The sequence below is a fragment of the Crocodylus porosus genome, unplaced genomic scaffold (genome assembly GCF_001723895.1).
Source record: "Crocodylus porosus isolate Cpor-Errol unplaced genomic scaffold, CroPor_comp1, whole genome shotgun sequence".
Lineage (NCBI taxonomy): Eukaryota > Metazoa > Chordata > Crocodylia > Crocodylidae > Crocodylus > Crocodylus porosus.
In genome coordinates, this window is record NW_017728906.1 from 132,117,383 (window position 1) to 132,144,637 (window position 27,255).

The 27,255-nt window shown below is 40.0% G+C and overlaps 1 protein-coding gene across 1 annotated transcript in view; it reads left to right on the plus strand.

Annotated features, from left to right (window-relative positions):
* Positions 1 to 27,255, plus strand: part of KLHL1 (kelch like family member 1) — a 474,742-nt gene that overhangs the window by 296,303 nt on the left and 151,184 nt on the right. The window contains exon 6 of the mRNA XM_019529810.1: positions 12,451 to 12,637. Within this exon, the coding sequence (XP_019385355.1) occupies positions 12,451 to 12,637 (187 nt within the window). The remainder of the gene's footprint in view (positions 1 to 12,450; positions 12,638 to 27,255) is intronic.

A 27,255-nucleotide genomic window follows, 5' to 3' on the forward strand; every position in this document is an offset into this window, starting at 1 on the left:
TAATAGTTGAATACTAATACTTCTTATAGGGTTTCAAAAGATAAATATGAAGTAGAAAATTATTCCTCAGAATAACTCTGTGAAGTAGAAAAGTAGTGTTCCCTTTCTTACATTGGAAAATGGAGATAAGCCTAATTCCATTCCCATTAAAGCCAATGACAAACGTATATTTGACTTGCAAGGTTTAGCCTTGATCCAGAATGAAATTAGGGCCATAGGTAAATCCAAAGGTAAATTTTGGATTTTAGTCATCAAATGCATGTTTTAGATGCCTGGTTGGAAAACCTGAATTTCAAGGCCAACCTTTAGGATATTACATGTCCTTTTAAGAACCTACTTCAGGCACCTAGGATGAAAAATGTTGGTATTGTTGATATGAAAAGATTACACAGCATGTCTGTTACTAACATAAGAGTTCTTTTTAGCTTTCTACTTTTGTGCTCATATTGCTGGACCCAGGACTGGCCTTATGGGTGGGTGACTACCTGGGGCACCATGGTTAGGGGTATGCCCCCCCACACACACACCCTGCCTCCATCTACCCACCAGACTGTGCCCCACTCCCCTTCCTGCCAGCCTTTGCCTGCAGCAGCACTGTGATAATTTGGGTGGTGGGGGGAAGTTGGCTGACTGTGGGGCTCAGCATCATGAGGCATGACAACCTGCTGGACAGGGCAGAACAGGTGGGCTGCGAGCAGCACCTACTGCCCCACACCTGTAACTGGCTGTACAAGCAGTACTGCTGCCCAAGTCAGCAGCACCACTCTTCGTATTCCTGCTGCTCATCATCACGGGCATCTGTTTGGCACTGCTCACTATCTTCTCTGCCTTAGGGCTAGTAAGAGATAAGCTCCACCAATTACTCCCCACCCCTCTTCTCCCCTTGTCCTGTTTGGCTACCACGAGGAGTTGCCATGAGGAAGCAAATCTCCTGATCCAGCACAGCAGCTTCCCCCTGTGTTTTATTTCTGAAACTTTCATTAATACTACTACGTACTTAAATTCAAAGGAAGGGTGCCAAAATAAAAGTTTGCCCAGGTTGCCATTTTCCTTAAAGCCACCTGTGACTGGACCTTCCATGTGATGGTATTTGGTGACTTTCAGTGAGGTCCTCAAGTCACTTTCACATCATATGAAACCTACTGGCTCACTACAAAATTACAGTTAAGGTAATAGAACTGTAAGTGAGAAAAAGCTCAAGGCTGAAAGCAACAAAATAGAAAAATAAAACTTTGCAAGTAACTGGGCATATCTACACCTGCATTAATGCATTCTAATTACGGCTCATTAAGTTTAGTACCTGTAATAACAGGCTCTAACTTAATGTGCCATAAGAAGCACTACTGTGCAGTAGCAATGGTGCATGTCTTTTAGGTGCTGCTAATATGTAGTAGACTAACTCTACTGTGCACTGATGCATTAGCTCAGCTTTTGCCATGCCGTGCTAATGCACAGTAGAATTAGTCTACTGCAATTTAGTGTCTCGTGCAGATGCACCCACTGAGAAGTTTAATACAATTGCTGTCTGAGAACTCTAAGCAATATTTGAAAAGTAATATTTTTTCCATGCTGATTCAGCACTGGCAGATTTTTTGTTTTAGAAGGAAGACAAAACACCATGAACTGCTGTCATTAAGGAGAGAAATTCTGATTTAAATATAAGGGAAACTAAAAGTCTAATTAAGCAGAAGTCCTATCCATGAATTATCACTGAACTTAATTTAGTTCCTTGACAAACAATTATTAACTGCCGGGTTCATTAGAGGCAGGTCCTGTCAAACCAACCTGGTGGCCTTCTATGACCAGGTCACCAAATCCTTAAATGCAGGGGTAGCAGTGGATGTAGTCTTTCTGGACTTTAGGAAGGCCTTTGACACTGTCTTTCACCCTATTCTCATTAAAAAAAAAACTAGGGGACTGTGGTGTCAACACCTACACAGTCAATTGGATCACTAACTGGCTGGAGAGCCACACCCAAAGAGCGGTGGTGGACGGCTCCTATTCGACCTGGAGGGATGTGGGCAGTGGGCTTCTGCAGGGCTCAGTCCATTGGCCACGCACTGTTCAACATCTTCATCAGCAACTTGGACAAGGGGGTAAAAAGCATCCTGTTCAAATTTGCAGATGACACTACGATGTGGGGGGAAGTGGGCATTCTAGAAGGGAGAGACAGGCTGCAATTGGATCTGGACAGGCTACAGGGGTGGGTGGATGAGAACAGGATGGGTTTCAACACTGACAAGTGCAAGGTACTACACCTGAGGAGGAAGAACCAGCAGCATACCTACAGGCTGGGGAACTCTCTTCTCGCATCAGTGCAGAGGCAGAAAAGGATCTTGGAGTCATCATTGATACCAAAATGAACACGGGCCGGCAGTGTGGGGATGTGGTCAGGAAGGCCAACCGTACCTTGTCATACATCCACAGATGCATCTCAAGCAGGTCCAAGGAGGTGATCCTCCCCCTCTATGCGGCACTGGTCAGGCCACAGCTGGAGTACTGAGTCCAGTTCTGGGTGCTGCACTTCAGGAGGGATGTGGACAACATGGAGAGGGTCCAGAGGAGAGCCACACACATGATCAGGGGGCAGGAGGGCAGGCCCTACGAGGAAACGCTAAGGGACCTAAACCTGTTCAGCCTCCACAAGAGAAGGCTGAGGGGGGATCTAGTGGCCATTTACAAACTAGTCAGAGGGGACCATCAGGCATTGGGGGAGTCCCTGTTCCCCTGAGCACTGCCAGGAGTGACCAGGAATACCAGTCACAAGCTGGCAGAGGGTAGATTCAGACTAGACATCAGGAGGTGCTAATTCACTGTCAGGGTGGCTAGGATCTGGAACCAAGTTCCAAGAAAAGTGGTGCTGGCTCTTACCCTGGGGATCTTTAAGAGGAGGTTAGACCTTGCTGGGGTCGTTTGACCCCAGTACTCTTTCCTGCCATGGCAGGGGGTCGGACTTGATGATCTGCTCAGGTCCCTTCCGACCTTACCAATTATGACACTAGGAAACTATAACTGAATTTCCTGATCTGATTAAGTAGAAAAATGCAATATATTCCTTTGTCATGCAGGGAAAGGTTAGATATAAAGAATGGTGAAGTATAGAAGAATTTTGGAAATCAGAAAAATATAAGCTTGCAAATGTTCATATAGAAACTTCATTTTCCAAAAAGAACTTTTAATTTTTCCATTATTTCTTAAATGGCTGAACTTCATAGTATGCAGATGAAAGTTAACACAATAAGAGAGTTAGGTTGTATAGGCCAACTCACAAAACCTACATGCTCGCCACAAGGAAATGTAAGAGGAGGAGCATAATGCCAGTGTTGATACTTTGTTGTCTGAAGTGTCTGTGGAGGCACTTGGACTGGAGCATTGACGTGATGGAGTCATTTTCTCAACCACTGCTAGAGGTGGCCAGGATTTAAAAAAAAAAACAAAAAACAGTTTTGTCAGAAAATACTGATTCTAAAAAACAAAACAGTTACTACAAAACTACCAGTTTTGATACAGTTTTTATTAGTAACGATTTCTTAACTCCAAGATAGTATTTCTGGTCAGAGAAATACATACTCAAATAGGAAATACACTAGTGATAGTATTTCCTAGAGTTCTGGGAATTGGGGGAAAAGATTCAGGTTCTTGTGACTGACTGAATCTTCCACACCTTACAGGAACAGAACTTAACCAGGCTAGTTTTTATTCTAGTCCCTTATTCAGTTTTACTTTCTCTTTCTTTAACTATCGCTTTTTTCTGTAAAAAAACATGTTGAAATATCCCTATTTTACTGCACTGCAGAATGGGAAAAGTTTTGCTGGGTAAAACAAAGTGTTTCAGCTGGGTAAAAAAAATTAGTATGCTAAGTGCATTAGAAAAATATAGCAGAACTAGTTCAGAAGGGGATGCAAGCTGCAACAGAAAATACATATGATTTTGTAGGGAATAATAAGCAAACAAGGACTAAATATAAGGTAACCATATAGGACAGTGTAAAATCCGGGACACTAGCCTCCACAACCCAACCTGCTTCTAGTGTCAGCAGTGAGGTCAGGACAGGGTGGTGTAGTGCAGCCTTGGTATTACTTGCTAAGACAGTCAATGGCACATTAATGATCCATTGTTCTTTACTTTATAGGTGTTAACAATCATCTCCCCTTTTTAATGGTAATTCCACTAATCAATATAACCTAGTTTAGGGCATTTTTTCTGTTTTTTAGGGCTTTCTGTTTCCCAGCTTGTGCTGGTCCACTTCCCCACCCCATGTCCAAGACACTTGTTTTAATTTTCACTGGGACCACCCTGTGAAATCTAGGATTGCCAAACCAGGACATATGGTCACTCCAACTAATAGTGACTCTAAATCCAGCACAAAATAGAGAACTATCTGTATAATCCTATAGAAATATTAGCCTTTGTTTCCTAGTCTGTTGTTGTAGTTAGTGTCGTTTTTATAACCTGGATCCAGACACTGCCTCATAAAATATTACCTGACTTTTCTAAATAGAATAATATTATCATAAATTGGAAGAACAAAAATATATATCCAACATAAATATTTTAAACAATGGCATATTAGTAACTTTTGATAATTATAAAATGATTTGAAGAGGCAAGCTGTCAATACAAATTAGAAAAAAAAATACTCAGATTTATTTGGAACCTCTTTATGACTTTTACAATTAGATGTTTGTCATCTTTTCTCAGAGTTTTATAAAATTGGAATACAAAGTTGTTTTTCTGTCTTTCTTTCCCCTCCTAGATACAGTGCTGTTTATTAGATGTCAGTTGTTTCCCCATAAAAGCAGTGTTATAAATTATATTGTTCTTCTCAGGACCTTGAGACTCTCTTGGATAAAATTAACTTGAAGAACTTTATTTGCAGATATCCTGATTCCAGGGAAAGTTGAATTTTAGACCATTAAGCCAGTATGATGATTTTTTTGTAGATTAGGACAAAAGCTTTCTATTTAACAGATTAGCAATGATGAAAAATCTGTGTGTATTGGATTATATTATTTGTATCATTTTCATATTTATAGAGTATTTTAAACTAATTGTCTTGTGAAACAGCATTTCCAATTCTAGAGAAAAAGATACCAAAACCTAGAAATAATGGACATAAGGAAGACAATAATCCTCTTTCTACAAGCCAAAAGGAAAGAACCTAAGAGCAAACCTACATGGCGTAAATTTGTGGCTGGTGTCATCAATTTTTACAAACTATAGTAATGAACATAAGACTGACATATTGTATAAGTAGCTTGTGCCAACTCCATGACTCTAACAAATTGTATTACAGCAGTGCTTCTTCCTCATAGCATAGCAAAAGAAAATGTGCATATGCCAGGAAGAGGGGAAAAAAATATAGCAAATAGGATACCAAATCCTATATTTGGGTAATGAAGTTAGCACTTAGTTGTAAGAGCTTAAAAGCAGACTCTGGTATTGATATATAACTAGAATTAGTTAGATCAGAGCTGTCCAACAACTTAAAAGCCAGGGGGCGCATGCCATCCAATTTGTGCTCTTCCACCCCCACACACAGCTGTGCTGAATGGGTCCTTCAGGAGGCCATTAGCCCCTCCAAGCCTTAGGTGCCATGTATCCCCTTCCTATCCCGTTGTACCCTCACCCCACCCACAGTGGTAGAGACAAGAAGCAGAAGTTGAGGCAAAGCTGGGAGACCCTCCACAGCAGTAACAGGAATGATGAGGGGAGCAGCACCCAGACTGGAACCCCGGAGGTCACAAGTTATCTTCTCTCAGGCTAGTTTCAGCCCATGGGCCACTAGCTGGACAGCCATTTGTTAGACAACTTTTGTTTATAATAGACTTAGATACATTTTGACATGCTTTTCTATTACACAAAAAATGATATCCACATGATATCGATATAATGTTTAAAAACAGTAAGTCTTGGCATTAACTTTAGTAGACATGATAAATAATTAGGAAATGAAAAGTAATTTAATATGATTATCTTTGCTTGCATGTAGAAGAAAAAGTTGATAGCTGTTAGTCAATTTTTTTGTGATTACATTCTGGTAAATTAAAAGGTTTCAGGAAGAGAATATCGGATTGGTTTAGCTGTCCAAAATGGATAATAAAGTATCTTGCATGAGAAGGCATTTTTTTTTTCTTTTTAACTGCTGTCTTAGCTAGTAATTACTGCAATTTACAGTGCTTGACAGAGTCACCTCAAACTGTTATGGTTTAAAGCTAAATTATAATTTCTATCAAAATAAAATAATCAGACTCTATAAAGAAGTAATAGAGTATCTTTTTCAGTCTTAACAGTTGTAATTTTGGAGATCAAAATAATTTAGGTTTGTATTCATTCTCATTTCAAAGATGTGGCAGCTGATAGTTCTCAATGTTATTAGTTGGTTTGGTGATGTTCAGTACTTACAAAAATCAAACTCCGGGGCAACAAACAAAAAATATCCCATTGAATGAGACCAATGAAATAATTCTATTTCTAGCAATACATTCTTCATAGAAATACTGAAAAACATTTCTAATGGAAAACTATGGAAGTATTGAATAACTTCCCTACTGCTTGTCTATTGTACACAAGATGGGGAATGGACCAAGTAAACTAATGGACCAAAGAGAAGATAGCAGAAGTAGTTACAACTTTTTTTTGTTCCATTTTTTTCCCCATGCCTGTCTTCTGCAGGCACTCTGCTGTTGTGGTTCAGTGCTTGAATCCTTGTTTACCATGTGGGTTACCCAGGTTCCATCTCTGGATGTGCATATAACTACAGCCATCAAGACATAAAATGTCCAAACTCAGTCAGATGTTTGAATTTTGTCTCAATGATCTAATGAGGCGATGGAAAGTCTGGGAAGCCTCCACTCCTCCATACTCCTTCCTAGGTGTACATGTTGAAGGTCTGGATAACATCTCCCACATGCCCCAGGATCCAGAGGGATCAATAATTGCTTACTAATTCCTAAGGCATTGCATAGTTCCATTCAAAGACAAGGACTGTAAGGACAGATACAGACTGGCTCCTCTGAAAACTGTTGTTCTACTAGTGCTTGGTTATTTCTTTCCCTTACCATTTTTCTCTGAGACTTTGTTCTTGACCACAGTGGGGGGTTTTTTGGTTTGTTTGATTTTATTTTTCCACCCACTTAGTTTCTCTGAAGTATTTTGATGAGAAGTGTCATGTTTTGTGTTAGGAATGTATAAAATATGTGGATTCTGATGGTTTAAATATAAGGTTTATTGATCCTGGTGACAGTGAAGATGTGTTCGCAGGTTTTACATAACTTGTTTAGACAGGTAGTTATTCTGTTTCATATTTCCTCACCAGGAAAGAGTTTGCTTCCTGTGATGATTTCAGTGATGTTAAGGCCCATTTTGAAAGCAGTTGAATGGGTATTGGGAAAATTTCTGTTGTTAATTCTTATAAACTCTTACTGCTCTTTGTTAAAACAGAAGAATTACATTTGAATTAATCTAATCATGCCATATATTTTTTTTAGTTTATGTTGTTTGGTCTGGAGTTAGCATAAGTTTAAAGACATATCTTGTGTTCCTTCCTCTCCCTATCCCTTTCCCTGTTCATCACATAGTCCTGACTTCTTGTATTTCACATTGCTTAAGAACTACAATCTCCAGCTTGCACATATAGTCTATCATCACTAACTTATTTATTTATTTTAAGACTTGTTACACACTCAGTACATTGCAATTCTCAGCAGTTCTGCATAATCTGTTCTACTTAAATTACTGTATTTTAAAACCAGTAAACTAGTATGTGTCTCTTTAAGGAGGCAGCAAGGAGGTATAAAGAAAGTGTGTATGATAAACTTATTTGCATGGTCTGAGTACAAATATTCAAGTTAGGGGGAGGTTAGATTAAATTAAAAATAGCCATCTGATCCAAGATAAATCATGATGGGAGATAGAGGAGGGAGCTTAGTGGGATGGGGAGACAGGCAGGCTCCAATGAAGATGGGGGGCCTGCAGAGTGATTGGGGGAAGGCAGGTTCTGTGGGAGAGATTGGGGAATCAGGGGGGAGAGTGAGGTCCACAGAGGGATTAGAGAGGCATGTGGGGTTCTGCAGGTGGGATTAGGGAGATAGGGAGAGCAAATGGCATCCGCAGGAGGGATCAGGCGCAAGTAGTCTGTAGGAGGGGTCAGGAATCCTGGGGGCAAGTGACATCCCTAGGGGTGATTAGGGGGGCAGGTGGAATCCAAGGGGCTCACGGGGTCCACAGTGGGCCTGGGGGATGGGAGGACTCTCTTCCCCACCTCTTGGGGACAAGGGCTATTTTTAGGCCCCCAACCCCCAAATTAACAAACCCCACTGCCTACCTAGTGAACCAACATCCCTATCCCTCCTGCCCATCCCCGCACCCCAATTTAATTGCTCAGCTCCCAGCACTGTCAAACACCAGTAAAACTGGCACTGGGAGTGGCTTGCTGGATTGGGGGGGTGGTTAGCAGGCTGTTGGCAGGGAGTTAAAAATAGCTCAGTGCCAGGGATGGAGTCGGATACATGCAGCCCCAAGTCTGGGGCCAGTGGCTGGCTTTCCCAGGCCTGGGGCTGTAGTGGGAACTGTATAGAAATTCAGGACAAATGAGTCTAAAAATGGCCAACTTGATCTAAATTACATATACCTCAGAGGTAGGATTAAATTAGATCATGTCAGCCATTTTTAGACTGATCTAATTCTCCTGCACTTCAATACAGTTTGCACTTAGATCCACCTAACTAGTGTAAGGTCCATACCTAGTTGAACTAGGTTAGATCGGGTGGCTATTTTTAATGCAATCTAACCTCCCTGTGACCTCCTCAAATGCCTGTATGCAGCCTTAGTGAGAAGGCATGTGAGGCAGATTTTGTTAGCTGAGGTGGATGGTATCAGGCCACAAAATACATCAAGGCAACAAGGGAAGATCATATTAAAAAGTTGGGATAGGCAAAGATATGATAAGGTGGAAGGAGACTGTGCAAGATAGGAGGAGATGAAAGCCTATAGTTAAGGCAGTTTTAGGCCCTTGAGGCTTCTGAGACCGGAAAGAAAGTACAGATTAAAAAAAATAACTAAATCTTCACATATCAACAGGATAGTCATGAGTTCATGTGTGAAAAGAAGGGGAATTGATAGTTCAGTGAGTTTGCTATTTGTAAAAATAAAACCCAGTTTAACAGTGAATGTATGGAGTGACATTTTACTTTATTAGTGAAACCAGAAATGAATAGGAACATAACATAAATATGTGAGAAATTACAATCTGAATGTCTGATATTTTTATAATTGTATACTAGTCGTCCAGGATTGAAACACTCTGGGTCCAGTAGGAAAAATCTTAATGCTGGTACAGATGTTCAGAAGAAATTTATAGTTCAAATAGTCAGAAATAGATACTTAGTTTTTCCTGAAAAATATGTGTACACAAATAGCAAAGTGCATACAAAAACTAAATAAGAAAAACCATTCTTATCCAAATGTCAGATTATCAAAACTGTTTCTTTTCCCTGAATCTGAGATCTTTGTAAAAAAACAAATTTCCTTCATCTGATTCTGTAATCATCCAAAGATTTCAAATATCTTTTGACCTTGAAATATTAACAAGCCAGGTGATTATACAAACAAAGAATTGTTCATATATGATTAACTATTTTTTCTTCTAAGTCATATGTTTGAAATTCAATATAAAAATACCTTTTTAATAAGCAGACCAATATTTTATATGTGTAACCTAGATACCTCCATTTTGACAATTTTCGCATGCTACCATGTCCTAATATCATTTTAAACATGCTTACTAATTTGTGCAATCTGATTCACTGGTCATCCATTTTCTACGAATATTGATGGCAACTGCTATGGCAATTGCAGAGAAGCTGTCACATAATCAATGTAAATCCAGTAGGAAGTGGAATAACTATTCTTTTCTGTTTCATTGTTTCTAATAATATAAATGAGATAAGCAGCAATCCAGAAAAATCAGGGAGATACTTTCATGAGTAGCTAAATAATTTATATATAAAGAATTTGAATGTATCTTTGGGATTGACAATGCAAAATATTATAAAAAGTAGACAAAAGTAGACAAATCTAAGATACTACTATATTTTAGATAGTATGACAGTTTTATATTTCCACTGGAAGCTGTTAACAAGTCAATGCCTAACCAATTACTAAGCTCCTATGTACAAGAGTACAGTATTTGCATAGGTTAGACACAGATGTTGCCTATGTGCCACCATAAAAATGTTTATGATGGCACAAAGGCCAAGCAAGCAGACATATATGTCCCTTGTCATGCCAAAAATTGTGGCAGCAACAATGGGAGCAACAAATGCCAAAACTTGTGGTAGCAACAATGGCTAGCATACATTTCTACTGGGTTGGGGTTTTTTGTTTGTTTGTTTGGTGGACACATTTGGTTTGGGGCAGGAAATTCTAGAACAGGCAGGATCAGACCCGTGAAACCCCAGGAGCACCTGTCAGCATTGCAGAGGCATTCTCAGAATTTCCTGGCACAGGACATGCATATTGGACAGCTTCATCCTGACTCAGTGTGCCAATGTAAATAGGAGAACCCTGGGTTTCCTGGCAAGGGATCCCCCCAGGACTGCATATTTCACTGATATGCCCCAACTTGGGGCATGCCTCTGCAAACAGGGGGATTCTGGGGGCACAACAGCATGATACACACACCTGGAAAATCCCTTGCCAGGGAATCCCTGAGTGCGCCTCTGTGGGTGGTGAAACCCAGGGTTCCCCCTTTTGCAGAGACATGTCCCAAGTGTTCTCCCACAGGATGGGGGCCCTTCTTCTCCTTCAAGTGACAGGGGTCTGACCCTGAAGGACAATGGGCAACATCTGTGTCACAGGGCGGGGACCCAGGAGCGGCCGTGATCTCTCCTGGCACCCCTACCATGCCAAGTTAACTATCCAGCACCCTCGTTCTTGCCTGCCACGTCTTTGATGGTTCCATATTTTATAAGGGAGGCTGCCTTCTGTCCCCTTGCACACGGTGCTCTTACCTATTCTGGCCCTTGCTTCCCTAGATTGATTAGGTGCTCTCAGCCTTATGGGCTATGCATGGCTCCTACCACCCCTAATACCATGCCCCAAGCCTCTCAGATGTTCCGGACGTTGTTAGGTCTAACTATCCTTATTATGCTTGCCCCTCTGAGCCCTTGCCCTCTCCTGGGGCTCCTCACCGTGCGCTCGCCCCCCCCCCCCCCCTCCCCTGGGGCTCCTCACCGTGCGCTCGCCCCCCCCCCCGGGGCTTCCTCTCAATGCGCTTGCCCCCCTCCTGCCCCCCCGCCTGCACTGGGTTCTTGCTTGCGCTCACACAATCGGGGTTCAAGCGGCCTCAGCCTTACCTGGCCCCAGACCCCCTTCTCTGGGTCTTGCACCCCACTGGGGCCTTTCGCCTGCACCCACACTGGGCTTCTCCTGATACTGCCCCCACTGGGGCTGGAGTCGGGACACCCCAAAATGCAGCGCCACTCTCCGGCACCAAACTGCTGTGCCTTATCTGGCACCAGACTGCTGCGCCCTCCCTGGCACCAGGAACCCCCATGCTACTGGGGAGTTCCTATGAGGCCTCCTCCAACCCCTACAGCCTCACCTGGTCCTCTGGTGTAACAACAAACAAAAACCATCAGCCAGTTGGCCCCAACTCAAACGCTAGCCTCCTGGCTTAAAATATAAACCTGAAGCCCTCTGGCTCATCATCATTTCCATCCCTGCCAGGGCTCCTCTGCCTGGTATTCTTACCCATGAACTGCTCAGGTCCTCAGGCCTCCCACTTCTGCCTACCCCTGGCAGAGCTCTCTCCTTCACAGCTGCCAGAAGGGAACTACCTTCTTCCCCTGCCCAAGCTGTTTATATGGGCCAGGCCCTGCCCCCTTCCAGTCAGCTGACCTCTGAGGTTGCCCTGGCAACCCACACCTGTCCTTCATTAGGAGCAGGCACTTCAGTGCCCTGTGACAGTCTGTTTTGCCCAATGATATGGATCATTTGGTGATGCCCTTTTATAACAATATACTTTGAATTGGAAGCACCTGCCATATACAATATACCTTGGGGTAGTTACTGTTTTAAATACAACTTTCTGTATTTAATAATCCATAGAAGTAGACATCCGTCTGTCTCACGAGACAGCAGAAATACTCTGAGACATCAGGTCGCTGAACATAATCCTCAGCTGAAAGATAAAGCCAAGGTGGAGGGACCTCTCCTGGATGCAAAAGTCTGGGCAGCATATATGGAGACAGTGAGCTGCCCACACCATAAACTGTTGCAGATACATACAAATATTTAAAACATATTAGCTTAGAATGAGTGTTTTCTATAAAAAGTGATTCATTTTGTATGTTACTTTTAATCAATAATGTTAACCTTCTCTACTTCTACAGTACTAATTATTTAGAAATGCTGGAATTACTGGTTCATGTCTGTGTCATTCACAGATATTGGCTGACCTAGAAAACCATGCACTGTTTAAGGATGACTTGGAATGCCAGAAACTGATTTTGGAAGCCATGAAATATCATCTTTTACCAGAGAGAAGAACTCTAATGCAAAGTCCAAGGACAAAACCTAGAAAATCTACAGTTGGGACACTGTATGCTGTTGGAGGAATGGATAACAACAAAGGTATAGGATGATAATTTTTCTATAAATAGGTTATGTTTTGTATCTGTAACTGTATGTTTAGCTTAATATCAAATAGGGAAATACTTTTCTGTTTCAAGCTTTTGGAATCTATATCAAGCAAAGATAGCTCCTAAGACTTGTGGCCTATGTTAACTCACCAAGGGAAAATACTCCTTTTTTTAACTAATGAAGAATACATACTTTCCAGTATGGGGATCTCAAATGGGAAAATAATTCAAATTACTAAATTTATCCTCATAACTGACACTGAGACTCTGTGAATGTTATTTGGCAATTCTCTTTAATTTAATTCTCAGAGTGAACTCTTCCCTTTATAAATGCTGCCACACAATTGTTTTCTATAATCATTTATGGGTTAAAATATTCTTTCACCATTTAATAATCCTTTCCCATTTTTAATATAAAATTATTAATCCATGATTAATGAATTCTTGTGGAGTCTAATCATGGAGGTTACAATTTCCTAAAACTATTTTAATGAAATATTTAATGTGGAAAATTTGGAAAACCATATTTGGTTGGAGCAAAATATTCTGGGATTTTGGTGAATTCTTTAAGAATAGTACTTCTTGCTTTTAAAATTGGCAAAGCAGTCAATATGATGTGCTGCTTTTGAAACCAAAGATATTGATGCAATAAGAGTTATTGTATAAAACCTAGAAGTGTTAGAGAGACATTGTAGCCATGGATTATACAAGAATCAATGATTTCTTCAGGCAATATCTTTTATTTGGCTAACTGTATAGTTTAATTTGAGATAAGCTTCCAAATGCTTGAAATACTTCTTCATTGCATTCTCCTTCTTCCATTCAAAAGCTTGTCTGACTCTATCCCAACTATGCAGGTGGTCTAATAAATGATATCACCTGAAGAAATCAAGGGTATTTCATTAGAGAATCTGTCATTTTTTAGTTTAGAATTAGAGATGAGTTTTAAATTTCACTACAACAAACCCACACTATCTTCATCTCCAGTAAATATTTAGGCTAAAAGAGTCTAAAATCAATATATATAAAAATATTAACTGGAATCTAAGAATAAGCAACTTATAAACAATTAAAAGAGGATATAAATATAAGGAAAAAATTAGAGTTCATTTTATTTTAGAAAGCAAAATCACTTTCACAAAATCTACATAACTTCAGGACGATTGAAATATTTTTTCTTTTTCTTAAATAGCTGTACAGATATTTATTTCATAGGTTATCTGTTAGAAGGAGGTGGAATTAAGAAAATTATTTGCCCTTACATGTCAGTGCACTGTCAACACAATGCAGATTCACAACATCATGGAACATTTTGGAGGTAATCTGGGCAATGCTTAATATAAAACACTATTGTAATTAAATGTATTAAATAAATCTAGGACAAATCTGAGTTGACAGTTTGAAAGAAAGTAAATGTACCTCTTTTATGCCCCACATAGTCTTCATGGAATATGTCTAAGGTATGTTATAAATTAGATATTAAGCAAACAATTCCAATTAGAACTATGAAGGATGTTGGAATGTACCAGAGGATAGGATGGTATCTTTTAAGCTTTACCATAGGATCCAAGCTTGTACCAATGGATAGAATGGTATCTGGTAAGCTTTTAAAAAAGTAGAACATCTGGATGGCATTCCTCAGCTAATTAAGAACTCATTTTTCAGGTTGTGTATGTGTGTGCTTTCAACATCAGGTTTGTTTTGTCTCTTTAAATATAATATAATCTACATTAATATAATTTTAGAACCAGGTTGGGCAGTGTCCCGGCTTCTACTGTACAGTATTATCTTTTTTCTTTCTTTCTTTTGTTTTTTGGTTATAAGGATATAATCTTAGTGTCACTGAATCCTGAGAACAAAAGTAAATCCTGCAGCTTCCTCAATGGCAGATAGTGGAGTGAAAGTATAAGGATATATATTGGGAAACTACTGTTCTCTGAGGACATATAAGATTTAATGGCTTTCCATTTTATTCTTAAGAGCATTCCACCTAAAGAGCAGATGTGTGCCTGATTGTGCATTATGATGTGTGCCTGATTGCATAATCAGCTTGCAAGTATTACTGGGGCTTCTGCAGAACATTTTCCCATGAGAAGTTGTTTCAAGATTTTGCACATTGGGGAATATTAGAAGTTTTTATATTTCACAGTTAAGTTTCAAACAAGTGTAAAGGAATTACAGTTCCACTTCTCACTGAACTTTGGTGAGGATTTTAACCTAACTCTGATAGTTGCCTTTGAAAATCTTAGCTTCATTTTTGTTTTCAACAGTTTCATACATTTGCATGCAGATTGTGCATTAGAACATTCCTGTGTTTAGTTATAAACCCCACTACTAGTATGTTGTATTGTTCTGCGATACACTGAATCTCAGTGCATCTGAGTGTACCCGTACTCAACAAATGGTGTAATTTTGGGAAATTAAAGGACAATGCTGTGTTTTACATGTCTTGGCTGTGGAGAGGATTAGGGATTGCCATTTCTGGTCCAGTTGGATTAGAAACAATAAGCTAGCTAATGTGCTTCCTCTATGACTCCAAAGTTTCTTTTATTTCTAATAGCTCTTGTCTATAAATCCTCAGGTCTATCTACTTCCTCTAAAATTAAACAAGTAATATTGTTGCAACATCATTCTTTACTTTCCCTATCAACTTCAGTTTTAACTTTTTCATTTCCCATGAGCAGTGTTGGAGGGTCTCAATGGCAACATACTGCCTCTGACCTAGTGGCTTGGGGCCTTTGATTTAAAAAAACATTTGCTTTCTTTGGAGAAATGGTGTCATTGGACCTTGTGTTGAGAGCAAATTCAGGCCTGGATCATGGAGCTCTGTTAAGTGGGTTGGCAGATGACATTTACCTGACCCACCCTCTGCAGAGTGATGTCCGCTACCTGCAGAGGCCCTGGAATACAGTGCCGTCTGCACACCCAAGTGCTGAGTGCAGAGCCTGAGTGAATGGGGTGCACTACGCATATAAAAAGGGGCTCTGATTGACAGGTCGGGGCGTGTGAAACTGTGGGTGTGCGGTATGGCTGGACTGAGAGCTTGACTAAGAGGTCTGTGTGCATTTTTGGGGTGTGGACAGGCTCCAAGAGATTGGAGGAAGGTGTTTGCTGAAGGAATTGGTGGTTGCATTGCTAGGGTGAGAGACTAGAGTGAGAGATAGGATAGAGTGACTGATTTCTTTGCCTGGTGCACTATGGAGGCACACCATGGTAATTTTCAGTGACCTGTGAGGCTCCATCGATCTCCCCCCTCCATTGCGGTGAACCATCGCTGGAGGTAGATAGGGTTGGCTCTCCAGGTTTCTTTCCCCTCAGGTGTGTGTATCACATAAAGCAGCGGCCCTCTATTTCCTATTGTAAGTATCACTTATTCCTTTTCTCCCTCACTCTTGTCCTGGTTGTGGGTTACTCCTTGTTTGTGAGGGGAAGATAAGTCCTACTGAGCAGTTGCCTGAGGAGCAGACTATGTTCAGGAGACCACAGGCAGGGACATGAGCCTAATAAAGTTTTCCTTCTCCCTCAATAAAGTCTACCTCATCCTTGAGTACATATTATATTGTTGTATTGGTAAGGGTCATTATGGGAACCAGGTGCATATATGTGTTACCTATCTATTGTGCGTTGTGATTTAATAAACCATTTTATTTGTATACTTTTAGCAGTTCTCTTAGTGATTATTAATTAAAACCCGTGATCGATATGGACAGTGCAAAGACCCACCATATCTTTCTGGGGAGAGATCCAAGAGGAAGCAGCAGTTTGGGCCTGCTTTATAATTTGGTCCAAAAGAGTGATCTTTCTCCCCCAACACTTGAGCTTTATGAACTCAAAGTGATCAATTAGTCATGAGCACATTAATTTCATAGATTTCATAGATATTAAGGCTGGAAGGGACCTTGGAAGATCATCAAGTCCAGCCCCTGCCTGAAGGGCAGAAAGTCAGCTGGGGTCATAGGATCCCAGCAAGATAAGCATCCAGTTTGCTCTTGAAGGTGTTTAATGTAGGTGCTTGAACCACCTCTGATGACAGGCTATTCCAGACCTTGGGGGTTCAGACAGTAAAGAAATTCTTCCTTATGTCCAGCCTGAAATGGTCTTGCAGTAGTTTATAACCATATGATCTAATCATCCCTTGGGGCGCTCTGGTGAACAAACATTCCCCCAGATACTGGTGGTCACCCCTGATAAACTTAAAAGAGCCTGAACCTGCGCTTTTCCAAGCTAAAGAGCCCCATGGCTCTCAGCCTGTTGTCGTAAGGTCAATTTTCCTGACTCTGATCAAGCACGTGGCTCTTCTCTGGACTCTGTCAAGCTTCTCCACATCCTTTTTTAATTGCGGAGCCCAAAACTGGATGCAGTACTCCAGCTGCAGCCTCCCCAAGGCTGAGTACAAGGGGAGAATGACGTCCTGGGATTTGCTTGAGACGCATCTATGGATGCAAGCCAACATTTTGGTCACTTTACTAGCTGCAGCATCACATTGAAGGCTCATGTTTATCTTGTGGTCAATGATGACCCCCAAGTCTCTTTCTCTCGCAGTGCTAGCCAGCGTGGCATTGCCAAGTCTATAAAGATGCTGCAGATTTTTCCTCCCAAGGTAGAGAACCTTGCATTTTTCAGTGTTAAACACCATCAGGTTCTTGTCTTGATGGTGTTAAGGATGTCAGAAACAGATTAGGGGAAGTTCAAAGTACTGCAGACAGATGATAAAGCACAGGTTTGTTTCAACACAGCAATAAGAACTTCTGTAGATAGGCCATTCATGGGAATGAAAGCTACCTCACAAAATTCTAGGTGTGGTGGAGGAGTCTTCTGAAGCAAGGTTCTCTGCTAGTGAGTTCAGGTTTTATTTATTCAAGTCTGGGTCAACTACCTGTGTTAGCTGCCTGGGGATATTGGATTCAGGTCACATGGGTCATTGATACTCAAATAGCTGTACAATGTAGATCAGTAGAGGCCAACTTGCTTGGCAGGCATGCAACAACATACTTCCTGTTGCCATTCTGCTTCCTTTCTCCTGCCCAATCTGTTGCTCTACTTTTTGCTCCCTGTCCTGTACTCCTTGCCCAATCTGTTGCTCTTTCTGCTTTCTGCCCAACTGTTGCTGTGCTACCTGTCCCCTCCTTATCTGCCATGTGCCACATACTGAGGCTGCTATTGCCACTTGTGGCATGGATTACACAGGTTGGCCAACCCTTGTGGAGATTATGCTTCTTCATAAGAATCAGTTGCATGGTATGAATGAGTTAATTTTAGTATCTATCTAGCTATGATCTATCTAGCTTTTTTAAGAGCAAGGGATTAAGTCATGCAAGTCGGGTGTGTTGATCTGCACTCTTATGTATCGAGTCAAATGTGTATTATCAACTTCCCTGGTGGTTCACATGTGGGGTTTGGATAAGGCAATCCTAAATGGGCAGGATGATGTTCATCTGGCACTCTCTGGAAGGCACAAAGCAGACACTAAAAATGATTACTGTAAATCAGTGTGAAAGGGAACTGGAATTTACTAGGAATTAATTATCATGACAAAAACATTTTTGGGGCATACAAGGCTACCCATAGACTAGTATAATGGGGAGTTTCCAGATTAGGAAGGCCCACAGATATGCACTGAAAAGCTGGGTAATGACCACCAACATTTTATACTGAATCTTTGAGGGGGGTTTTTCACCAAATATATTTTTATCACACATTTAGGAGAAAGTTGACACCCTCTGGTTATCCTCCTAGCAATGGGGAGGAGGCAGCCAAGCTAATTGCTGGCATTTTTTGGTGACAAATATCAAGAGAAGATACTCATTATCACTTCATAGTACTCATTCTGTTCCCTGATAAATGAAAGTTAAAACTGAGTTAAGGGATACTATCTCCTTTCTTAATGGGTGTGGAACTCGTACTGTCTGGGACAGTGGACAAACACTAGCCTTCTTTAGCTGCTCAGCCCTTGGATTTAGGTTTAATAGGGGTCCCAGCAGTAGGAGGGATGGCAGCAACCCTCAAATCAGTGGACATAAGAGAAACCACTGCATGAGCTATTGCTAGATATTTCCTAAATGCATTAATTTAATAAAATTATGGTCTTACTGAAATCAGAGAAATAGGGCATGATGGGACTTCAGGAACCTGTTCAAAGCAGAATTATCTTTGTCTAAACTATCCCATAAAAATATTGGTATAACTTCCTCTTAAAACTTCTAGTGATTGAAACTCTACAACCACTAGCAATAATCTGTTTCAATGCTTAACTCCTTAGGATATGATCTGATCCCTGATCCCCAAAATTGCACTTCCTGCCACATTACATGTACAAGGCAAGAGGCATGACTGGAATCAAGGATCGGGTCTCAGTCTCACCCTACTGCTTTCACTCTACCAGCAGGTAACAAGCCAGGTTCCCCATGCACCCAGCTTGAAGCACCAGTCAGCCTACTGGCACTCCCAGCCTCAGGAAGTGTACTGGAGCCAAAGGCTAAAATGTGCCTCTGAGCCTCAGGAGTGTATTGGAGTTAAAGACTCCAGTGTACTCTCAGTGCTAGAAGCCCCAATCAGATGATTGCCCTTCTTGTGACCTGGGTTCAATTCACTGAGGCAGAAGCCACTTTTACAAAGAAGTTTCTTTATTCCTGCTAACAGCATGCAGACTGAGCCATCAGACTCTGTTTCTCCAGCTCTGTCTCTCTGCCTAGCTCTTAAAGGTATACAATCCTCACATCTCTCCTTTCCAAGTAAAGTCATAAGCCATTTTAACTAATAACTATATATCTATATCTATATATCTATGTTTGTTTAGCAGCTTTTTTACTATTTTGATAGCATTTTATATAAGTCCATTAGACTGTGGACATCTTGGGTTAAAAGTAATGTGTAAAGCTACGTTCCTTTGCAAAGCACTTGAACTCATACCCATCAAATTGTGGTCCATTGCCAGACCTGACCTGCACGTGGTATGCCATGTATGAACAAAGATAGTTTGTATGTTTTCTGTTATATACTTCAAAGCACTTTTCTCCAGTCTTGCTACTTCTAGATAGTGCGAGTAATAGTCTAAAATCAATACGTACTTATTTAGTACTGCTGATGCCTTATGATCACTGCATTTGTGAACAGATCTTTGGACTGGGGGTCAGCTCTTCCTCTGCTTCCACTACTATTGGATGTTTTGCTTGACTATATCTGTATTTTTGTGAGGTTGAATATGCTTAATATACTGTTTTAATATCCATATTTATTTGTGGCCTGTACAGTGTTTTTCTAGCCTTGCTTTTGCATTTCTTTATACCCAAGTGTCCTTCATGTATCCTCGGTAACATATCCAGATGTAAAACTTCAGGAACAATAAGCCTGTCATTTCTAAACAGGAGCCCATATTTTACTGACAGCTCTGCTTCAAACAGGTGATAAGGACGGGGTATGTACCTTGCAGGCCATTCTGCATTAATGGCTTGTATTACTATTTGTAAAGCCAAATCTTGTACCATGACATCTGGAAGTACAGTTCATATTTTATCAGAAACTGGGCACATTTTCTGTAACAAATTGACATGAACAATGTCTAACTCTGGGTTGGGTTCTATTTCTGTTCTGTCAAAAGCTTTGGACACAATATCCATCACTACTAACTCTTTCCCTAGTTTTTATTCTAACCTTAAATCATATAACTGAAATTGAAAGAATAGTCTTTGTAATCTCAGAGGTTTGCCACTAAGGCCTCTTTTTGCTATTGCCAGCCATGGCCTCTGATCTATTTTGATATCAGTCTCCCATAAAGGAAGACATAGAACTTTTTACATATATGCACCGGAGCAAAAATCTCTTTTTCAATTTCAATAACTGGTGTTACTGCGCAGTACTGTTGCCACATCGTTTTTTTTCCCAGCACTACTGTGCAATAGTGTGGCATCATGGTTAGTATCTGGCAGCACTACCGCATGGTATTAATGAGCTACAGCACACTACCTTGTTGCTAGTGCACCATAGCATCTCACCTAGATGTTCCCACTGACATTTAGTTTTAGTTAAAGCCGTGGAAGCATATGATCTGGATATTCAGTACTCCCCATACTTTTGCATGAGTGCAGTCCCAAAACCATCCTTAGAGGCAGCTGTGTACAGTTTTGTCTGATGTGTGTTGTCATAGAATCTAAGCACTGGAGCCTACTGTAATAACTGGTCCCATATTTATTCTTTATTTTTGTTCAGTAAAGCTCTCAGATTGCTTCCTGTTTGTACCAAATCAGGTACAAACTTCCCCAGAAAGATTACCATTCCCAGAAACTTTTGCATTTTCCCTTTTTTTGTGGGAGGTGGCACATTAGTAGTTGAATATACCCTGCTGGTATCTATCCATATGCCTTGGTTGTTATTCAACAAATATGTTATTTCTCTGACTCTACTTTTATCTTTTTGTCTACTGAGTTTTAACCCTACTGACCAAAAGCTTTCCAGACCTCTCTGAAGCCTCTGATAATGTTTCTCTAGTAATATGTTAATGTCCCCATATTAAAATATCTCATATATACTCTTTGGCACCTTCAACACCATCAAATTTGTATTATATATATTAATGAGACATATATATAACATATATATAGCTCTCTTGGGTTACATTTTGGTGCTAAATGTACCCCAAAAGTCAATCTACAAAAGCAGAATCTTTTGTATGGAGTGTTGAACCTTGCAGAAAAGTCTGCTGAGTTTCTTTAACAGAATCTACCCAAACCCAGCTGAAGTATCTAATGGAGAGAAATATGTTGATTGTGCCATCTCTCCAAACATATCTCTTCTAGTGGGAATGGGTAAATGTTCCCTTTTTACATATTTATTAAGTTATTTTGGATCTAGACAAAGGCAAAAAGGTTCCATCTTTTTTTATACACCAATACTAAAAAATTAACCTACTTGTCAGTTTGTCTGTTTTCTCATTAATATCTTGAGCAAACATCTTGTCTAGTTCAGTTTTCAGACTTCAGCATTGAGCTAAAATAATTTTTCTGGGACCATGTATTGAAGAAGTATAGAGTTCAGACAACTCCATCTTATATTCTTTGTTCATCTTCCCAAGTCCCTCAAATACATCCTGAAATTTATCTTCAATTTACAATATCCCTCAATGGTATATATTCTCTGAATAGGACCTCATGTTTGACAGTCTTTAGCCCTAATATAGGTACATGTTTTCCTGGCACAACCATGAACTGAGGTTTTTCTTTACTATTTTTGTCTTAATTGCAGTACTTAGCAGTCTGAAAGATTTTTTCAAAGTTCCCGACAGATTTTCCATCTTTTTGTGACCCCATGTAGAATTGATATATTTCAAAAGTCTAGTTTCTTTTTTTGGAGTGCAATACTCTTTAAACTTTTTGAGCACTGTCTTGTAATCAGCCAGCTTTGCTTGGCTCAGTTGCAGACTTTTGGTTATACCCAGTATCTGAGTACCAGTTATATAAAAAAAAATAGCTCCCTTTTTGTCACTTGGCTCTCAGTATCTCCACTTGCCCTCATGTAAAGACTAAATTGTTGTTCAAACCTCTTCCAGTTCTCTGCCACATAGTTATACAGTGTTAACTCTGCTGGAGCCCATAGTTGCTCCAATTTTTCTCTTTCCCTCCCCCCACCCTCTCACTTAAAGTTCACTTCATGCAATGCAGTCACTTGTTTTCAACCACTTCTGGTATGATGCTGTGTTATGGGTTCAGTTCATTGAGGGAGGAGCCACTATTACAAAGAGATGTCTATATTCCTGCTAACACAGCAAAATGTGTTATCTTCCATGTTTCAGACTTGAGGGTAGGTTGTAGCTGTGTTGGTCTAAGGACATAGGCAGACAAGGTTCTTTGGGTAAATCTGATATCTTTTATTAGATCAACTCAAATAGATGGAAACATTCTTCTTAGCAAGCTTTCGGGCACAAACACCTTTTGTCAGGCTGAGGAAGCATCTGCAGATGGTCTGTGCTCTTCCTGGACAGAGTGGTAAAGCAGACAGAGGCTAGTATGTATGCAAGATTTATGTATTTACATTTTAACTGACTGGCTTTCTTGGATACCTATTGGCCTCTGGCTGCTTTACCACTCCATCCAGGAAGAGCACAGACCATCTGCAGATGCTTCCTCAGCTTGACAAAGGGTGTTTGTGCCTGAACACTTGCTAAGAAGAATGTTTCTATCTATTTGACTTGGTCTAATAAAATATATCGGATTTACCCAAAGAACCTTGTCTGCTAACATTAACATACACACCCATCAGATTTTCTTCTCTGTCTCTGTCTCTCCACCTACCTCTTAAAAGTGGAGAGACCAACGCAATCCTTAAAGGCCTGGCTACATATTCAGTTTTAAAGCATAATGGGAACCAGCCACAAACTTGTCACACATTTTGTGTAGCAATGTTGTGGCTTTATCCATTAGTTTCTTCATCAAGATGCAGGTGTTTGAAAAAATATTTTTTTTTAAGTTTAAACTTTAGGGAAGAGAAAGGATGTTAACTGCAAATGTATTGATGCATGTTAGCTGCAAATGTATTGATGCTAGATACTGCAAGTATAGGAGGAAAAATAGAGGAGGGATTTTGAGATATACTTCTCATTTTTCTTCGTTTTGCCTAAATATCATTTATGTGTTTATGATGGTTCACATTCGGTAACATAAATCTCTTTATCTTCAAAGAAAACCTTGGAAGCTGCAGAAATTTGGTGCATGCTGATTCAGTATCTTTGAATAATAATTTAATTCTCCTTTTGGGCAAAGTGTAGCTGTTCCCTCTGCAATTAAAAACACAGTAGTAAAAGTAAATCAATGACAGTTTTGAGATGACCTTTTGTCTCTCATCCTAATTAGCTGTTAGACAGTGGACTTTGATTATGTGTGTTTAGGATATGGGATGTGTATCTACAGCAACTATACTGGCATTTCCCTCCTTTATGAGTCATGTTTTGGATCATTCAAAACATGTCAATTTATTGTCATATATGCTATAATCTGTGCCTTCTCAGCTATTAATGGTTTTCAGGCCTCCCGGCTGCTCCAAACATATTATCCTCAGAGCCTGGATGTCAAAAACTCCTACATGTATCATGAGGATAACATTAAACATGGTTAAGGTATAACTGAATGCCTATATTGTACAGATCTCTTTCCACTTCTGTTTCAGAACCATGTGAAAAATAATGGAAGGGTCATCAGGAAAAGTAAATTTGGAAAGCAAGTTTTGTTTAGTACAATTCCTGTGAGATTACAGAGTGCCTCTTATCCTTTAGCCACAGGATGATGCTATCAGTGTATTCCCATCAACCATTCATGTGGAAGTCATGCTGATCTTTTGTTCCATTTTCTTCATGAAAATGTTTGAATAACCTGGTGCACTCTTTATTCCCAAAGATGTGCTTGACAATGCCACCTGTATCTTTCAACAAAAATGAAACTATTATATGGATGAATGAGGCAGGCTAAACAAGTTAACAAACTAGTAGCTAATGTATTCACTTCATATTATGATTGTTTTTTAAGATTATGCAGTGCATTGTTTAGGGATAGTCTACTTTGTATGATAAGCCAACTATATTTTTGAAATCTCTATGCTAATGATTTTCTTTCCCATAAAATGGCACATTAAACCTTATTGGCAAGTGACTGACATCATGACTCATGCAATAAGGCAGTGTCAATACAGAATAGCAATAACTTAGAATCAAAAGGAGCAAATTTAGGTCATTTTCTTATTTTACTTCTCTCCAGTGTACAAAACCTCAATTGAAATCCTCATTTTCTCAAACTTTTAATATAAAAGAAAGCTTGGTTCTGAATTTGAATGACTCATGTAACAAATTGAGAAACAAATGATTGACTCTCCATGAAAATTTAAATTCATTATTATTCAGTGGAGACATGCATAGGGCCAAATTCGTATTATCCATACAATAGTCACACTCATTGTGCATATCAGTTTAGCCGGTTTTAGGTACAAAATAATCTACAGAATTGTCCAGGCACCTATGAAAAGGAGGATGTATTGTTAAAATTGGTCTGACTTTCTCTCTTGACACACCTTACATCTATCGTGCAGTTCACCAGTTAATGGCACAATAAATTGAGATGTGCTATCTATGCAAAGCAATTATAACAATAAAAAATGGCTGAGCTATAAATGTGTTACTTGAAAAGTGTAGAACCTTTTTATATCTGGCTTCTATCAAGCTATCATTTGAACGTATAGCATGTCATAGGATGAAGGTGTTTGTCCAGGTCCTCCAGTCTTCCAGAACTGACTGCTGTCTACCCCCACCTTCCACTCCCCCTTCATACCAGGGGCCTCTATGACCCATGCCTAAGTCTGCTGCCCCTGGGGAAGTAGCAAGAGATGTCATCATGACTCACTGTCCCTCCTCTCTTTCTTCAACTAGCAGTCAAGTGTGCCTTTTTAAGAAGCCATTAGCACCTCTTTGTGAAATCCTAGGTGTAAACAAACACCCAAGTGACGTGCTTCACTTGTCTAGTGCAGAAAGGGATGGGGGAGGGAATTTATTCAGGGAAGCCACAAAAGCCGCCTTATAGGCCACATCCAGATGAGTGTGGATGTTTGTTTCCCCATTTGTTTCACCTTGTGCCACTGCTACTTGTCCCCAGGGAATGCTCATGCCATGCATGGTATGGTATGTGGCAGATTGCCCCAGGTGAAGTAGGGATGCTGGGGCCAGCAACTGTGCTACCTCTAGCAGCCTTATCTAGGATCTTGGGGGCCTCCCAGGGTGCACTGCTGCCATCTGTTTGGTTTTTTTTACATTGATTTTTTTAAATCCCGGGATCTCTCAGGGTCAGTCCCTCTGCCTGAACTGCAAGGTAGCAGTGTGGGAAACACACTTATGTGTTGGGTGTAGCACCACAGATGCGTCTGCAGTGTCACATCTGTGCTCATCCAGATGCAGCCATATTGTACCTGGAGAGCTTGAGCCCTGCAGCTTCTCCAGCCCTTCACACTGGTCTCCCCAGATCTTTACAAGGGCTGGGGTAACATCTCCTCTACCCACAGGGAGCCCAGACTTATTCCCAGCACAGCTGTAGAGAGGTGACACACTGGCACAGCAAGCTGGGCAAGATTCCTTTGGATATATTGGTCTTTGAATGTGAAGCAGGTCATATGGCATGGTAGTTCCAATTGAGTGATATTGCCTGTTTCTTGATGGAAAGTTGGCGAGGATAGCTTGTATAATTTCTTAAGAAGAATGAAGATCACTGCCTTTTACAGAAGTCTTCAAATCCTAAATTAAAAATATATAAATTCCCAAATGAAGATGTAATAGCCAAGAGAAAACTCTATGACTTATTATATCAACTGTAACACTGTAAAAATAGTATATTTAAGAGAAGAGAAGATCATTATAAATAATTGAAAACTGTTTTAGGAAAGGAAGAATACTGGTGCATCTCTCAGTTGTTTTAAATTGTCTCAGATAGAATAACAAGGAGCTGTATAAGCTAAAGATAAAAAAAAGTAATAATGTCAGAGGAATCGTGATTGAACAGCTTAGATATATATTACCCTTAGAATCAAAAGCCTGGGTTATCTAAGCCTTTAGTGAATCACAGGCTTGAAGGGAACACAAGGAATGACAAACTTAAAAATAACTCGGGCAAGAAACTCTCGCAGAAAAAGCAGGTAGGTTAGTAACAGAGAGAGATAAAAATTGATCTACTGAAACAATTATTTCAAAAGTGTCGTTTTCACTTATTCTGTTGATTAAACATAAAAAGTATGAACAAAATTACTTTCTGATGGCCAAGAGGATAACAGGCATTATCAGTGTATATTAAACCAAGTTAGAGTATATTAACACCATTTTTCAGGACTAGCATAAGAGGATCTTATTACAAATGCTGCTGTCTGTGCTTGAGGTAAAATCTTGAGGTCATTCACTTTTTATTCTGATGTTATGCACCAAACTCTCATAGGCAGTAGTCTGCCTTTTTGTAACAAGATATACTTGTTTAAAATAATATATTTTTCATGGCAAGCATGTTTGTCTCCATAGTAATATCGCTGTTGATTTTTTTATCTGGAGCAACATCTTAAAAACAATGTTCTGCTTTTAGATTTTAAAATCTTTTAAGTTTATTTATTTTTTCTTTTCTCTACATATGACATACATTCCACTTAGACCTTTTTATTTTCACTTTAAGTTTCTCTTCAACCCTGTGTAGATATATTTTATAAACAATAGAGAAGTAAATACTGCCTATCTTCCCATGATGGTAAACCTTTTCAAATCTAATGTGACTACAAGTCTAAAGTTACTTGTCTGCACAAGTGTTTGAAAGTCTGTGGTCTACATCCTTTTAATTAAGGTTTCTTTTTTTTCTTTGCTTACCATGCCTGGTAAGACCACACAGTGAAACTATGTTTTATTTATACTGACTTCAGCAGCAGCTTCCCTAAAAATGTGATAGGACATCCCAGTTTACTTCATACTGTTTTTTTTCAAGCTATAATCATCACAAACCATATGCCCTTCAGGTGCATAAGCCTATTTTGGTTTATGGGTATTTCCCTCTCCCCAGTCCCCTTTTTTTTTCCTGCTATATGTGCTAGGGTGTTCCTAAGCCTCCCCAGAGA